Here is a 16,537-nt window from a genome sequence, read left to right as displayed (position 1 = left end):
CAGACTCATCAAGAAAAAAAGGGAGAAGACTCAAATCAATAGAATTCAAAATGTAAAAGGAGAAGTAACAACAGATACTGCAGAAATGAAAAGGATCATGAGAGGTTACTGCAAGCAACTATATGCCAATAAAATGGACAACCTGGAAGAAATGGACAAATTCTTAGAAATGCACAACCTTTCGAGACTGAACCAGGAAGAAATAGAAAACATAAACAGACCAATCACAAGCACTGAAATTGAAACTGTGATTAAAAATCTTCCAACAAACAAAAGCCAAGGACCACATGGCTTCACAGGCGAATTTTATCAAACATTTAGAGAAGAGCTAACACCTATCTTTCTCAAACTCTTCCGAAATATAGCAGAGGGAGGAACACTCCCAAACTCATTCTACGAGGCCACCATCACCCTGATACCAAAACCAGACAAAGATGTCACAAAAAAAGAAAACTACAGGCCAACATCACTGATGAACATAGATGCAAAAATCCACAACAAAATACTAGCAAACAGCGCTTCCCTGGTGGCGCAGTGGTTGACAGTCCGCCCACCGATGCAGGGGATACGGGTTCGTGCCCCGGTCCAGGAAGATCCCACATGCCGCAGAGCGGCTGGGCCTGTGAGCCATGGCCGCTGAGCCTGCGCATCTGGAGTCTGTGCTCCGCAATGGGAGAGGCCACAACAGTGAGAGGCCCGGGTACCACAAAAAAAAAAAAAAAAAAATACTAGCAAACAGAATCCAACAGCACATTAAAAGGATCTGACATCATGATCAAGTGGGGTTTATCCCAGGAATGCAAGGATTCCTCAATATACGCAAGTCAATTGATGTGATAAACCATATTTCAAAATGAAAGACAAAAACCATATGATCATCTCAATAGATGCAGAAAACTTCTGACAAAATTCAACACCCATTTATGATAAAAACCCTCCAGAAAGTGGGCATAGATGAACTTACCTCAACATAATAAAGGACATATGTGACAAACCCACAGCCAACATCGTCCTCAATGGTAAAAAACTGAAACCATTTCCACTAGGATCAGGAACAAGACAAGGCTGCCCACTCTCACCACTATTATTCAACATAGTTTTGGAAGATTTAGCCACAGCAATCAGAGAAGAAAAAGAAATAAAAGGAATCCAAATTGGAAAATAACAAGTAAAGCTGTCACTGTTTGCAGATGACATGATACCATACATAGAGAATCCTAAAGATGTTACCAGAAAACGACTAGAGCTAATCAATTAGTTTGGTAAAGTAGCAGGATACAGAATTAATGCACAGAAATCTCTTGCATTCCTATACACTAATGGTGAAAAATCTGAAAGAGAAATTAAGGAAACACTCCCATTTACCACTGCAACAAAAAGAATAAAATACCTAGGAATAAACCTACCTAAGGAGACAAAAGACCTGTATGCAGAAAACTATAAGACACTGATGAAAGAAAATAAAGATGATACAAACAGATGGAGAGATATACCACGTTCTTGGATTGGAATAATCAACATTGTGAAAATGACTATACTACCCAAAGCAATCTACAGATTCAATGCAATCCCTATCAAACTACCAATGGCATTGTTCAGAGAACTAGAACAAAAAATTTCACAATTTGTATGGAAACACAAAAGACCCCGAATAGCCAAAGCAATCTTGAGAAATTCAAACGGAGCTGGAGGAATCAGGCTCCCAGACTTTACACTATACTACAAATCTACAGTAATCAAAACAGTATGGTACTGGCACAAAAACAGAAATATAGATAAGTGGAACAGGATAGAAAGCCCACAGATAAACCCATGCACATATGGTCACCTTATCATTGAAAAAGGAGGCAAGAATATACAATGGATAAAAGACAGCCTCTTCAATAAGTGGTGCTGGGAAAACTGGACAGCTACATGTAAAAGAATGAAATTAGAACAAGCCCTAACACCATACACAAAAATAAAGTCAAAATGGATTAAAGACCTAAATGTAAGGCCTGACACTATCAGACTCTTAGAGGAAAACATAGGCAGGACACTCTATGACATAAATCACAGCAAGATCCTTTATGACCTACCTCTTAGAGAAATGAAAATAAAAATAAAAGTAAACAAATGGGACCTAATGAAATGTAAAAGCTTTTGCACAGCAAAGGAAACCATAAACAAGATGAAAAGACAGCCTTCAGAATGGGAGAAAATATTTGCAAACGAAGTAACTGAGAAAGGATTAATCTCCCAAATATACAAGCAGCTCATGCAGCTCAATATCAAAAAAACAAACAACCCAATCCAAAAATGGGTAGAAGACCTAAACAGATATTTCTCCAAAGAAAACATACAGATTGCCAACAAACACATGAAAGGATGCTCAACATCACTAATCATTAGAGAAATACAAATCAAAACTACAATGAGGTATCACCTCACACCAGTCAGAATGGCCATCATCAAAAAATCTACAGGGCTTCCCTGGTGGCGCAGTGGTTGAGAGTCCGCCTGCCGATGCAGGGGATATGGGTTCGTGCCCCGGTCCGGGAAGATCCCACATGCCGCGGAGCGGCTGGGCCTGTGAGCCATGGCCGCTGAGCCTGCGCGTCCGGAGCCTGTGCTCCGCAACGAGAGAGGCCCGCGTACCGCCAAAGAAAAAAAAAAAATCTACAAACAGTAAATGCTGGAGAGGGTGTGGAGAAAAGGGAACCCTCTTGCACTGTGGATGGGAATGTAAATTGATACAGCCACTATGGAGAACAGTATGGAGGTTCCTTAAAAAGCTAAATAGAACTACCATACGACCCAGCAATCCCACTACTGGGCATATATACCCTGAGAGAAACATAATTCAAAAAGAGTCATGCACCAAAATGTTCATTGCAGCTCTATTTACAATAGCCAGGACATGGAAGCAACCTAAGGGTCCATCGACAGATGAATGGATAAAGAAGATGTGGCATATATATACAGTGCAATATTACTCAGCCATAAAAACAAATTTGAGTTATTTGTAGTGAGGTGGATGGACCTAGAGACTGTCAAACAGAGTGAAGTTAGTCAGAAAGAGAAAAACAAATACCATATGCTAACACATATATATGGAATCTAAAAAAAAAAAAAAACAAAAGGTTCTGTAGAACCTATGGGTAGGACAGGAATACAGACACAGACATAGAGAATGGACTTGAGGACACGGGGAGGGGGAAGGATAAGCTGGGACAAAGTGAGAGCGTGGCATAGACATATATACACTACCAAATATAAAATAGATAGCTAGTGGGAAGCAGCCGCATAGCACAGGGAGATTAGCTCGGTGCTTTGTGACCGCCTAGAGGGGTGGGATAGGGAGGGTGGGAGGGAGACGCAAGAGGGAGGAGATATGGGGATATATGTATATGTATAGCTGATTCACTTTGTTATACAGCAGAACCTAACACACCATTGTAAAGGAATTACACTCCCATAAAGTCGTTAAAAAATAAAATAAAATAAAGTAAAATAAAACTGAGGCATTGTTGTCAAAAACCAAAAAAATTCCTCAGATTGGCATAAAGCAAGACATTCAAAAGAAACATTAGGAATTAATATCCTCTTTTGTTGTGAGGTGGTGGTAGATGAGATGAAATATGAAACCTGATATTCTTTGAATAATCTAATTTTGTTGCAAAGCAGAAAGTCTTATATTAGGTGTTAAAATTATGTCTTTCACCCATTGAAATAAAAGTCACCAGGTTAACAGAGCATTGCAGCCATAGAGCTGGAAGTATGTTTAACATCCAATGAAAATGTCCATACCTGCTTCTTGATCCATTCTTCCAGCATCATCTACCACTAGTTCACTGGACTCTAAAAAGAAAAAGCATACATTTTTGACAAAACAAACCAAACACGTTGCTAGACACTATTCTAAAACATTTTCAAATTAATTCTAAACCTCACAAATGTGTAGGATAGACAGTATTATCATTATTTAATAAAATGTAAGCTGAATAACATTCCATAATTTTCTCTCCAGTCACAAAGATAGGAAGGAGCAGGGTTTGTACCCAGTCTGGCTCCACTAAATCATACTGCCTCGTTCATTTCCAAATATTCTTTCCAGTATCCTCTCTACAAAGATCAAAATCCCAACAGTGGTCTGAAAAACACATCCCCTTTTCCCCCATTTCTTCATGTAATATTAAACTATATTCAGAAATGTATATAATACATGGGCAGCCAAAGATGACTGAGTATTATAAAGAGATTTCTATGTTGGATCAGAGTGAATCATTAACCTGGGTTGAAAATGACCTTGGCCACTGCCTCAAACAGAAACATATATCACAAACCTGGATTTTCCTGTTCATATATCATGTCTCCCATATCCTGACTGTAGGCTGGTGAAGCTATAAATTAGGAAACAATTAGGAAATTACAGATATGTCTCAGAAAAGGATTACACTTGATAGTTAAAACAAGACAAGCACAATTTCTAGTAAAGAGAGAAATCAAATCAAATGATGCTCAAACTTACATTCATTCATGAAACAAACAGGTACTAACTGTGCTAAATGCCAAATACAAAGGTAAATAAGAAAGTCTCCATCATCAGTGTAATTGCACCACAAAATCGTGGAGCTATATTCTCATTTAGCTTATGCAAATTCAACTATATTCACAAAACAAAAAGTGAGGCAGAGACACAGAGAGAGCAGTGCAGGTGGACCCTCCTCCCAGGCACCCAGCAGGCACTTGCCTGAGTGAGCCTGAGCGAGGACAAACATCCCCAGCCTGTAACTTGGACTCAACACCTGAGTACCCCCAGACCGCAATGTAATTCTAGTGTTTACAGGTGCCTATTGTTGAAATAATATAGGTCCTAAATGCCAGCCAACAATATCCTGTGGTCCTTAAGCACAGAAAGAGGGATCTATTCCAACAATGGAAGAAAAACCGGCCAACAACACAGGCTTATGGGAAGATGGTGTGTCCATCTCCAGTGTGGTCATACCTTCTGGGGACACGTGACATGTGACAATACACAATTTTGACCATTCACTCACTTGCTAATTTAAGACTACAAAACATGCAATTATACAGTACCTTTTTTTCTTTTTTTTTATTAATTTTTATTGGAGTAGAGTTGATTTATAGTTCAGGTTCTTCCGTAACATCTTATGAAAAAACCCAAATGAACTTTTTGGCCAACCCAATACAATGTTGTGTTAGTTTCTGCTGTACAGCAAAGTGAATCAGTTATACGTATACATATATCCACTCTTTTTTTTTAGATTCTTTCCCCATATAGGTCATTACAGAGTATTGAGTAGAGTTCCCTGTGCTACACAGTAGGTCCTTATTAGTTACTACTTTGTATAGAGTAGTGTATCTTTTGTTCTCTTATCCGTCCATTTTTTTCCTATTTTATTTATTTATTTATTTATTTTTATTGACATATAGCTGGTTTACAATGTTGTGTTAATTTCTGCTGTACAGCAAAGTGATTCAGTTATACATATATACATTCTTTTTTACAGTCTTTTCAACTATGGTTTATCACAGGATATTGAACATAGTTCCCTGTGCTCTACAGCAGGACCTTGTTCTTTATCCATCCTATATATACTAGTTTGCATCCGCTAATCCCAAACTCCCACATTATCTTTTGACCTAATAATCCCACTACTGGGAATTTATCCTCAGGAAGTAGACTTTCAAAAGCACAAAAACTATATTCATATATATATGTGTGTGTGTGTGTGTGTATGCACATACATACATACATATACACACACATATATAAACCTGTGATATAATATGTATTATATAATGATTATTAACTATGTATTGTGATATTTGATATAAAATATATTAAAATTAATAATGTTATCTTTCTCATGATGCTCTTTTATAGGAAAAGACTCATTCTAAGCAAAAAATAATAGTATTAAATTAAAATCTCACCTGTCTCTTCTACATGGTAGCTATCTTCAGTTACTGAAAAAAATAACATTAAATAAATATTGTTACTTTCATAAAATGGTATGTTTATATATTGTATATGTATATTCTGAATGAATGTTTATCATTGATTTTATTTTGAAAGCAAATAACTATTAAAATAAAACATGAAAATATCAATTAAATGTCTGCTAAACACTTTATCTTTCACTAGAACTACGCTTAGAAACGTCTCACACATTCTCTTATATGATCCACTTAACAACCCCACGAGGTTGACAAATACTATAACGTGGGATAAAGAGGGAGAAAAATTTAGACAGAGTAACACCGTGGTGACAAAGCTATGTCCCCATCACATTCCACTGTGCTGTTCTATTTTCTAGACACTCCTGCCATTTTCTAGCGCAAAAGCACATTGTCTCCACACGAGAACACAAAGGAAGAACCCAGAGCCTTTATGCGTTTGGGGAGCTAAAAGGTAAATGGGTTGATACCTTCACCCACATACCGCTGATGGCAAAGTGCTGCCACTCATGTGACACTTGTTATTTAACAGCCACATGGAGTGTAAATATTTTTAACTTCTGAAGACTTTTTTTTTTTAATTTATTTTTTGGCTGCATTGGGTCTTTGTTGCTGCACGCGGGCTTCCCCTAGTTGCGGCGAGTGGGGGCTACTCTTCGCTGCGGTGAGCAGGCTACTCATTGCGGTGGCTTCTCTTGTTGCGGAGCACAGGCTCTAGGCATGCAGGTTTCAGTAGTTGTGGCTCGTGGGCTCAGTAGTTGTGCTTGCGGGCTCTAGAGGGCAGCCTCAGTAGTTGTGGCACACAGGCTTAGCTGCTTCACAGCACGTCAGATCCTCCCGGACCAGGGCTCGAACCCATGTCCCCTGCACTGGCAGGCGGATTCTTAACCACTGCACCACCAGGGAAGTCCTAATTTCTGAAGACTTTTAACAAGCAACTTTTATGTTCAAACTGAATCTATGTCCCAATTAAAACTTAGGTCAGAAAATAAGGTTTCTTCAATTTATGAACTTTTTAGAAGTGTTTCTTCCTACTCCCAGTCTATAACTCCTAGCCTCAAAAATATCAAATGCCTTATGTTTCAGATTCTTTGAGGGTCTTAACTGAAATTTTTTATGTAAGCAGCATCTAGGACACCAAAATTCTGAGCAACTGTCAATCTTCCTGAGCTATCCTGGCTGAAGATGGGAAATAGCAAGAGATTCCAGGGAATTGTGGAAATCATTTCATCAGCATTCGTACTCAGAACTTAGAAAAGTTTTTCCCATAGAAATCATGATATGCATGATAACTAAAGGTCTAAAGTTCAAAAGCTAGTCTGTAAATGCCTATTTTCTTTTCTTTTTTTTTTTTTTTTTTTTTTTTGTGGTACGCGGGCCTCTCACTGTTGTGGCCTCTCCTGTTGCGGAGCACAGGCTCCGGACGCGCAGGCTCAGCGGCCATGGCTCACGGGCCCAGCCACTCCACGGCATGTGGGATCTTCCCAGACCAGGGCATGAACCCGTGTCCCCTGCATCGGCAGGCGGACTCTCAACCACTGCGCCACCAGGGAAGCCCTGTAAATGCCTATTTTCAATGCACAATCGAACTGGAATCAAACACAAGTTCAAAAGCATTTTGAACTTACATTTTCTCCCCCAAATTATGCACTATATACAATTCTGTAGGTTCGTATGGACACCAAACCATCTCTTTTAACGTTATTTCTACGGAAAAGTGCATTTCCTCAACAACAGGCATCAATATAAGCTTTTGGAAATACATTCATTCATAAATTAGGAGCTGTTTGCTTCTCAAGTAGTTCCCCAATATATTAGATATTGTGAGAAGTAGACATACTTAACATTTCCATAATGTTTATGCTTTAAAATAGTCCTTGCAACCATTTACCAACTGCATCTTCTGAGGCTACCTGACCTCTCAATTCTTACGTGGCCGGGACGAGTCCTGTGTGTTCTGCCTGATTCCCACTGGCTCTGAGCACAAGCCTTAACCCGTGTAGACACAGCAGAGCAGGAAGTGAGGGGAGGCCCAGGAGACAGGAAACAGCTGAACCATACCTGGGCTCAATGCTGCCAGCAATTATGTATCCCCTGGAAAGCTTTTGTAATCGTCCATTTTGGGGGCCCCGTACCCCAAACACTCTGATTCACTTTGATCAGGGTGGGTCACCGGAATTCTTTTAAAAGCTCCCCGGGGGATACTAAAATGCAGCCAGGATCTGAAGTGGTGTGGTGGGATACCAGCCCATCTTAGTGGATCATGTTCATAAGAGGTTGTCTCTCTGAATCCACGACCCTATGGCTCCAGACCTTCCTACCTTGACTAGCGCTGCGGATCTGATCTACCGCCTGTTTCTTACCATTCTGTCCGGCTCTCTGAACTCAACTTAGGCTGAGCTAACCCTTGAACCCTACCAGGCACCTCCAGTCTAGACCCTCGGCGGCCGGTGGTGCTGTGTTGTTACATGAGTCCTACAGACTCTGACGATTACTACACATCGGGGTGCATCATGTAACTGTTCACTTTGTGTTGGTGCCACGAACCACTCCCCCTGGTTTCAGCATAGGCTTGTTTTCCTGTATCACTCTTTAGAAATACAACATCCCTCTTAAATAAACAAGGTTCCCTTAGTACTCATTTTAAGTATAAAATGATATCATTTATATATTTTAAATAAAATGACAAAAATCAGTCAGAGTACAAAACTTGTGGCTTAAAACCACTAAGGTTTTAAAGGACTACTTTAAGAAAAGAGTACAGAGAATAGATACCACAAGAACAAAGCATGTGGACTTAAATTCAGCAGGGCTCCAAATAATCATGGTAGCCTCACATTAAAGCAGAGCAGAGCAATAAGTATACGAATAAAAATTTTTCTATACGTCAGTACTGAATAGCAATAATTCTGACTTGCCTACTGCAAATAATACAAAGTAAACTACTCAACTGATATTTAAATAACCAGCATTTAATTTAAAATACTGATATACACAGATGTCAGCAAACTGTGGTCCATATGTAGTCTACATTGGGCCTGTCTCCTGACTTTCTAATTAAAATTTTACTGGAACACAGCTACACTTATCCATTAGGCATTGTCCAGGGCTGCTTTTGCACCGTGGTAGCAGAGATGAGTAGCTGGGACAGAGGTTGCCAATGCCTAGGCTATGAACTGTATTCTACCCACTGTAGTTATAGAGTTTATTTTAGAACAAGAGCCTGTGATAGATTATCAAGGTCAATATTTCATCCGTTGTTTGAATTTCTTACAACAAATGGTACTCTAGGAAGGAGAGTACAGTAAAAGTAAATGTGCTGAAGGATTTCACTTACATCCTATAAGAAATGTATATATCCTTAGAATTTCCCCTAACGTACTTTGAGTTAAAAAATTGGGATATCTATTTATTTTAGGGAAAAGACTGATTTTAACTGAAGTTTTCAGCTTCAACTTAAAAAAAAACAACTTTAGATAAAAGCTAAATGTTGGTTTTAAAGGTGTTTAAGAAAACTTCAATAATCGTAATTACAAATTACCTATTGTGTTTTATTCTGAAACCAAAAAATTGTGTTCTACCTTCATGCACTGCTCCAGTCCCCACAGGTTCATATCTGTCATCTGTATCACTTCCTGCAAAGATACCGTCTTCGGGCTGCAGTTCTCCTGCTGGTCCACCCTGTTCTTGGTGCAGGTCCTCTCCTTGAACAATGATAATGAACAAAGTGACACAGGTCTATAGCAAGGGCCCCAGGCAGCAGCCCACACAGACGCAGCAGCCCACACAGACACAGACGCCCCAACTGAAAGGCTGCCACATACCCACTTCAGCTGCTCGGCATGCCCTGCCCCTTTTCTGGGCCACTGCACATGCTGAAACTCTGTCCTATCTCTGGCCAAGGGCTAGTCCACCCGAGGGGGTAACAGGTCTTCTCTCACTAGAACATAAACTCACCAAGGACAGGGACCTCACATATTTTGGTGACTATGTATGCCCAGCCCCTGGGGCCATGACTAGCCATAGGAAGTTCTCAATACATATTTAATAAGTGAATAAATGAATTCAGAATTCTTACTATATTTGCCTCTTCAGTTATCACTAGGTCAGAGGAAAGGTCACCTTGCGACCTTCCACTGAGAACTGACATAAAATTCCATGTAACAATCTTAAGTAACCCTCTGCAAATATTCTATTACAAAGAACATCAGGCCACCAGCTAAACCGTATGCCCGGTCATCCGCATTGGTTCAGCTGCATTATAGTTTGCTTCTAAAGGTTCCTATGTTTAGCCTTTAAGTTATGCTAAGATGCTCATTTTCTCTTCTGAGATGTTCACGATACACTGAATCATTCTGCTTCTCTTGTGTAGACGTTGGACACGCTGCATAACTCCACTGCCACATGGGTTAGCTTGTCATCGTGGTGTAAGACATTCTCTCAGTAGTAACTTGCCATGGCCTCAAGCAGAGGATGCTCTGGATGTAGCCCTTAAACGAGAGAACTCAAGGGAACTAGACTCAGGTGTGCAGTGCAGTATTGCTCTAGGAGTGTGCGATCTGGAATATCTGACTCCAGATCTAGGTCTGTCCCTAGACCAGCTGTGTGACCCTGGGAGAGTTACTTAATGACTCTGTGCCTAAGATTTCTCTTCCATAAAAAAGAAATAATAAGAGTACCTACTCACAGCATTGTTGTGAGGACTGAAGCACGTAGAAAAAAGCCTGGCCCATAATAAGTATTTAGGTTTTATTGTTGCTGTGCTGCTTCTGCTGTCGTTAATATTTGTACCATCATCATCCCAGTAATAACAATACTACTACTTCTACTGCTATGGAGCTACCCCCCACCACACTGCAGGACAGAGTCCTTGGTCACTTTACTTCTGGTGTGGCCCAGTGATGTTCTCAGGTGTTGCTGGACTATTAGGCCCTTTTCTGTGGATACTTTTTGTCTTCTGTCTTCTCATCACAGCCTGCTATCTTGTTTCTCCTCATTTGAGATTTTCTGCTTCTCAGCAAACCAATCACCAATTCTTCCTGTCACTAACCGTACAACTCTTTTTCTTCTTCTTGCCATGTTCCTTTTCCCTTACTCTCATTTACTCAGTCTAATTTTACAGTTTTTATGTGAGTGGGACTGAGCTCTTTCAGCCATCTACCCAATGGAAGCCCCTGCTCTCATAGGGAGACCAACTGAGCACCGTACACTGTCTGTGAGTCTCCACGGCCCAGGGACAGCCTGCCGTGAGGAAAACCGTCTCCTGAGAGTTTGCTAGACCTCACCGGAGGCACTGCCATGCCTTCCTGCAGCTGCTGCACCAACCCTATGAGGTAGCAATTATCCCACTTTGAAGGATGAGGGGTTCGAGGAACTTGACTAAAGCCACACAGCTTATAAATGCAACCGCAGGACCCAAAACTGACAGTGAGATACAGAATAACAGGGACAGAGAGTCTACTCTAGAGACGGTGTCAGGGAGGCCAAGTTTGGTCTGATAAGATGTGAAGACTGGAACACACACACGCACACACTAACAGAAGGAAGAGCAAGTTAAGGGCCCCACGGTAGGGACAGGAAATGACCAAGAAAAAAGGGAAGGCCAGATGAGCTAGAGAAAAGTGACCAAGGGGAGAGAGAGACCAGGCCCAGACAAGGCACAGGGGGCTCGGCCACATAAAACGGGGGGTGCAGAGGAGCAAAGATGGAAACAGGGGCCCAAGTGGATGGGAAGAGGGGATGGTGGTAGCTGACACACGGCAGAAGTCAAAATACGTTTTGGAGGCAAAGCTGAAGGGATTGGCTGATGGATTACATACGAGGGGAGAAGAGGAGCGAGAAATCAAGGAAAACTCCCAGGATGCTAGCTTAAGCAACTAAGTGGATAGGGAGACCATTAACTAAAGACTAGAATAAGAGTAAAACATTGTTGCAGGTGAGCAGGCGAGCTGTGAGATAGAGAGGAATCAAGAATTCAGTTTTAGGAACATTTTAAGTCTGAGATACCCATAAAACATATAAACAGAGATAAGAATATGCAGTTAGACAATCCAGGAGCTTAGGTGAGCGATGAGGGCTGTAGATATATATTCAGAAGCAATATTTAATATTTAAATAATATTTAAAGTCATGGTCTGTGATTTTCTAAGGAGAAAGTCTTGATAAAGAAGGGGTCCAAGGAACACAATCCAATGCTAGCCTGACTTCCTCTCTCCTCTGTCTGGCATCCTGCACCCACCCACCTAAATGTCTATCACATCCTTCACTTCCTTCTTCCCCTACCTTTGGAACTTTGGTGAAATTTAGTTTGACCAACCATCTCGACTCACTTGGGTCACCGGTACCACCTCCCATCTGATCTCCCTGCTGACATCTCCTTCACCTTATTTTTCACACTGACAGAATACACAACACTCCTTCACACCCTCCAATGGTTCCAACTCCTCTTAGAATCAAGTAAAAACACCCTTCCCTTCATCTCTCCACCTCCGTTCAGACCCTTTTGACCTCTGGACTTTCACACATGCCATGCCTTTTGCTTAAGCATTACTCTTTACTCATAGCATTCGCCTGGCAAAGCACTACACCATTCTCCAGCTCCTAAATCAGTATGTCATTTTCTCCAGGAAGCCTCTGCTAACCCCACATAGCATCACGTGTTTCACCATCACAGCACTTACCTCAACATATTGAAATCAATCATGTATTGAGATTGCATCATCCTTGTGTTAGGTTAAAATAAAAACTAAGAAAAAGATATAGGAAGGGAAAGCCTGCGTTTGCTTATACAGGCAGATATGCTCAGGTGAAGTAGCTTTTCTAGTTGAGAAGAAACTGGTAATAAAAGGACGCAGGCTCCTAGACCCCCAGCAGCCCAGGACAAAAACCTACAATGCAGCCAAAGCTGGTCTCCCCGAAGGAGCACAGATGGAGCTGGATGGGATGCTTTACATTTAACCCCAAAATACCTAAGACTGAGTAAGATACTTTAGCTGGCCTGCAAAAGCCCAAGTTAAATGATAGGGAATTCTGTTTGTTTTTAGAACATTATTTTTTTCCTCTAGGACTACCTTCAGCTCACACCAAACCACTGGAAGTATCAGGATACCATGTGTTCTGCCCTCTTCAAAATCCTTCTGTTACATTTTGGGGTTAGATTCTGTGCTTTTATCAACAGATGCTTCAAGAAACAGTCTTATAAAATCTTAAAAACACTGGTTTCTATAGTATCATTTAATATTCTCTGTACAGAACTTAACATAAGAAACTTTTTAGATTCTTTAAGTAAATAGCATGTTTACTTCTTCTCTAGTAATGTGACCTACATAACTTAAAGTTTCCCCTTTTTTGCTTTGGCGGCCACCCAAGCATTCAGTATAATTTGAGGGCTGAAGACAGCTCCAGGAGGGCCCATTACAGCTCGCTTGGTTCTGTTCTATTCCCCTCCTCCCGGCTGCTGAGGTATTTGTTCTTGATGTATCACTGGTCTCTGTTTGCTTATTCTCTTAACAGTAAAATGGGGTAAAATAAAACGAGTGTAGTGTTACTTTAGAAATACTTGTCCTCCAGTAGCTTTTTTAAAAGCCCACTCAACTATTATTTAAATTTCAAAATAATGTCCAAGTCATTTAAGGTAATTAACCATTATTTTAGTAATGCATGAAACATAGATTTTAATTCATACCATGTTCTGCATACACCGTTTCATCAAGAAGTGACTGAACTTGTTCTTGTACTTCATCCTCAATATTCTGAGGCCCTAAAATAATTAAAACATAAGTAAGTAGAAAAAATCTAGACATTAATATAGAACATGAAATATGGCCTCCACATGTACACATTAAAATGAATATATTGGACTAATCTACTGTGTACCCTTTTCCTATCAGCTTAGCCCGTTTTTTACGTTGGCAAATATTTAAAGTTGGGTTTATTTTGACAGCAGATATAAATGCTAAACAGCTTCATAAGATTTTAAAACACAGGAAACTAACTCGGGTTCAGATTTCTCTTTAAAAAAAAAAAAACCTCTCTCAGAGCAAAATTATTTCAGTTTCTAGTTAACAAAATTCACAATAACGATAGAAAAAGCAAATGGGAAGGGCAAAGCTTTCAGAAAAGGAAGTACTTGGAAATAAAGATAAAATGTGGAGGAAGAGGTCAATAAAATTAAAGTACATGGTCAACCACTGTCTTTCCCAATAGTCAGGAGAAAGGGATCCCTGGCTGGTATGACGGCTGGGATGGTTGGTTGCCTGCTCCCAGAAGGTGTCAGGAAGCATGAGTAGAAGACCTTACAAGACAATCCTCTCAGCTTTGGAGAACCTCATCTGACAGTCACATCTGTCATAATGTAAATTACAGACGTGAACAACATTAGTAATGACAGTGCGACTACACTGTGGTGCTTATCGGATCATCAGGCTTATTGCAATATCATACAACAAGCAAGAAGCTGTAATTACATTGACACTATTATAAATTTTCTGTCTAACAGACGTCATCTATGTTCACTATATAGAAGTAGCACCAGACTTAGTATCAGGAATGCCATCAAATGAGATAATGCCAACGACATCAGTTATACTGACAAACTAATCTTCAGTGACAAAAACAGAGTAAGTTAATCTGAACTTCAGATTGAAAAAAGTGTAAGACTCTACTATGCTAATTATACTACAAAACCATTTCTAAAGCACAGAATGCCTTCTATTTTTATAGATGTTTATATTTCACAAACTACTTTTATACATATTCTCACAGAATTATAGGAGACCTTCCCAATCTCTGTTCTTCCCTCACACAATGCCCACGACAGCTTCCTAGCAGAGTTCCCAGTTTTACAACTGCTGACAGCACCAGCCACAGAAAATATAATGTGAGTAAAGAGAAGTAGAGATTGGCAGTCTGTTCCTCTGCTTAAACCCTTCAATGGCTTCCTTTGCCTGAACAGATGAAAATCTAAGTTCCTTGAAGCCCCAGAAGGAAACGCAAGACCTCCACCATCTAGCCTTCACATGCCTCTCTAAAATCGTCTGCTACCAGCACTGGCTTAGAACTTGGTGACTGCGCCATGCTGTGTAATCTTTCCACCAGTCTCTGATGCCCTCCTTTCCCCTGCAGTGAGTTAAAGACTAAGTGTAAATAAGGCAAAAAAGGAACTGCAAATTCTTCTTTCAAAAGTGTAGCTAGTACAACAAGGAGAGAGACTGGAAGGCAGATGGAGAGAACTGTGGGGATCAAAGGGGTGGTTATTTCATTGTGTTTTAATGAAAGATATGTACCTCTGTTTATAGAATAGGTGGGTAGTCAGAGAAGACAGAAGGTAAAGACCTAGGTAAGAGGAAGGTTGAGAAGGCAACATTTAAACTAAATCAAATATCACCAAGAAGTTGAAAAGGATATGAGGTGATAACAAACTGAAGGACTTAGGAGGACAAGTTATCAGTAATATGCAAAGAGTAATATGAACAAAGAATAAAACAAGGAGGAGAGAAAGCAAATAGTACATTTTGGAGTAAGTACCAGCTTTGAAAACCAAGATTTTTTAAAATTATAGATTAATCTAGTACAAAGTAAAACTGAGGTGCTAAATCCAAATATACATTCAAATTATAAAACCTAAAAAAAAAAAAAAAGAAAAAAATCACTCTTGCTCTGAAGCCATGGTATAATTACAGCAATTCTACAGGAATGGGAGAGAGACAGGAAATTCTCCGGGGATTACTTGAGCAATAACAAAAAATAAGAGCAACACATTGATTTTTATTAAAAGGAAGGAAGGTAAATCAAACAGTATTCACCAGTACCTAGTGATAAAGTCAGCCCAAGTATCGATACCATCTGGACTCAAATAAAGTTGCCAGTAAATATGCAGTGTCATACCTAACACTTCCAATAGGTGGCAAAATGAAACCAAATTTTTGAGAACTACTGGGTAAATGAAAAATGTACAGAAATTAAATAGTACTTTGCAACAAAAATCAAAGCACGAATAGGAAATGATAGTAATGGAACCAAATTTAATTTACCAATTTATTAAGAGACTTCAGGAGTTTTCATCCTATGGGTCACAGGCCCTTGAGTGACTGAGGAAATACTTGAAATGAGCTATGAATTCATGCAGATGTAAAACAGGCTTCACAGAGGATCACACGGAGGCCTGAGAAGTCTTTTGTTGTAGACAGGAGACTCATATTAAAAAGACTGGAAACACAGCAGACCTCCTCTGTTAAATAATGTGACGAAACTAGTGTAACAGTACGTGTGTAATTTTACTTTCAATGTAATATGACACAGTAGTCCTGGACTTGGAATCAAGAAACATAGCATTTAGTTCACAATGTTTCTAACTATGCTCAGACAAGGAGAAACCTCCTCTGTGCCTTGGATTCTTGATCTCAAAAATTGAAACGATCCTGTATAAACTTTTTCTAGAAAAGAATAGAGTTCACTATAAAATTTCAGAAAAAGAGAAAGCATTTCACTATTCTGCAAACATTGTGAAACAAAATGATGGGTAAAACATGACTGTGGACACTGCTACCTGGGATACCTGGCAGCTGAGGTGCAA

The 16,537-nt window shown here is 39.9% G+C and overlaps 1 protein-coding gene across 9 annotated transcripts in view; it reads right to left on the bottom strand.

Annotated features, from left to right (window-relative positions):
- LOC111185601 (aspartyl/asparaginyl beta-hydroxylase) overlaps positions 1–16,537 on the bottom strand; it is a 243,461-nt gene that overhangs the window by 163,140 nt on the left and 63,784 nt on the right. For 8 of the 9 annotated variants that reach the window (XM_022595311.2, XM_089899111.1, XM_089899107.1 and 5 more), the window contains 5 exons: positions 13,649–13,723; positions 9,546–9,668; positions 5,941–5,973; positions 4,326–4,382; positions 3,790–3,840 (listed from right to left, as the gene is read on the bottom strand). In XM_022595311.2, coding sequence (XP_022451019.2) covers positions 3,790–3,840; positions 4,326–4,382; positions 5,941–5,973; positions 9,546–9,668; positions 13,649–13,723 — 339 coding nt within the window. The remainder of the gene's footprint in view (positions 1–3,789; positions 3,841–4,325; positions 4,383–5,940; positions 5,974–9,545; positions 9,669–13,648; positions 13,724–16,537) is intronic. The other variant, XM_022595314.2, reaches the window with a different exon arrangement.

The sequence above is a fragment of the Delphinapterus leucas genome, chromosome 17, assembly GCF_059928025.1.
Source record: "Delphinapterus leucas isolate spDelLeu-1000000601 "Yukka" chromosome 17, BTC_Dleu_Yukka2, whole genome shotgun sequence".
In the NCBI taxonomy this organism is placed as follows: Eukaryota; Metazoa; Chordata; class Mammalia; order Artiodactyla; family Monodontidae; genus Delphinapterus; species Delphinapterus leucas.
This window is presented reverse-complemented; position numbering and strand designations above follow the sequence as displayed.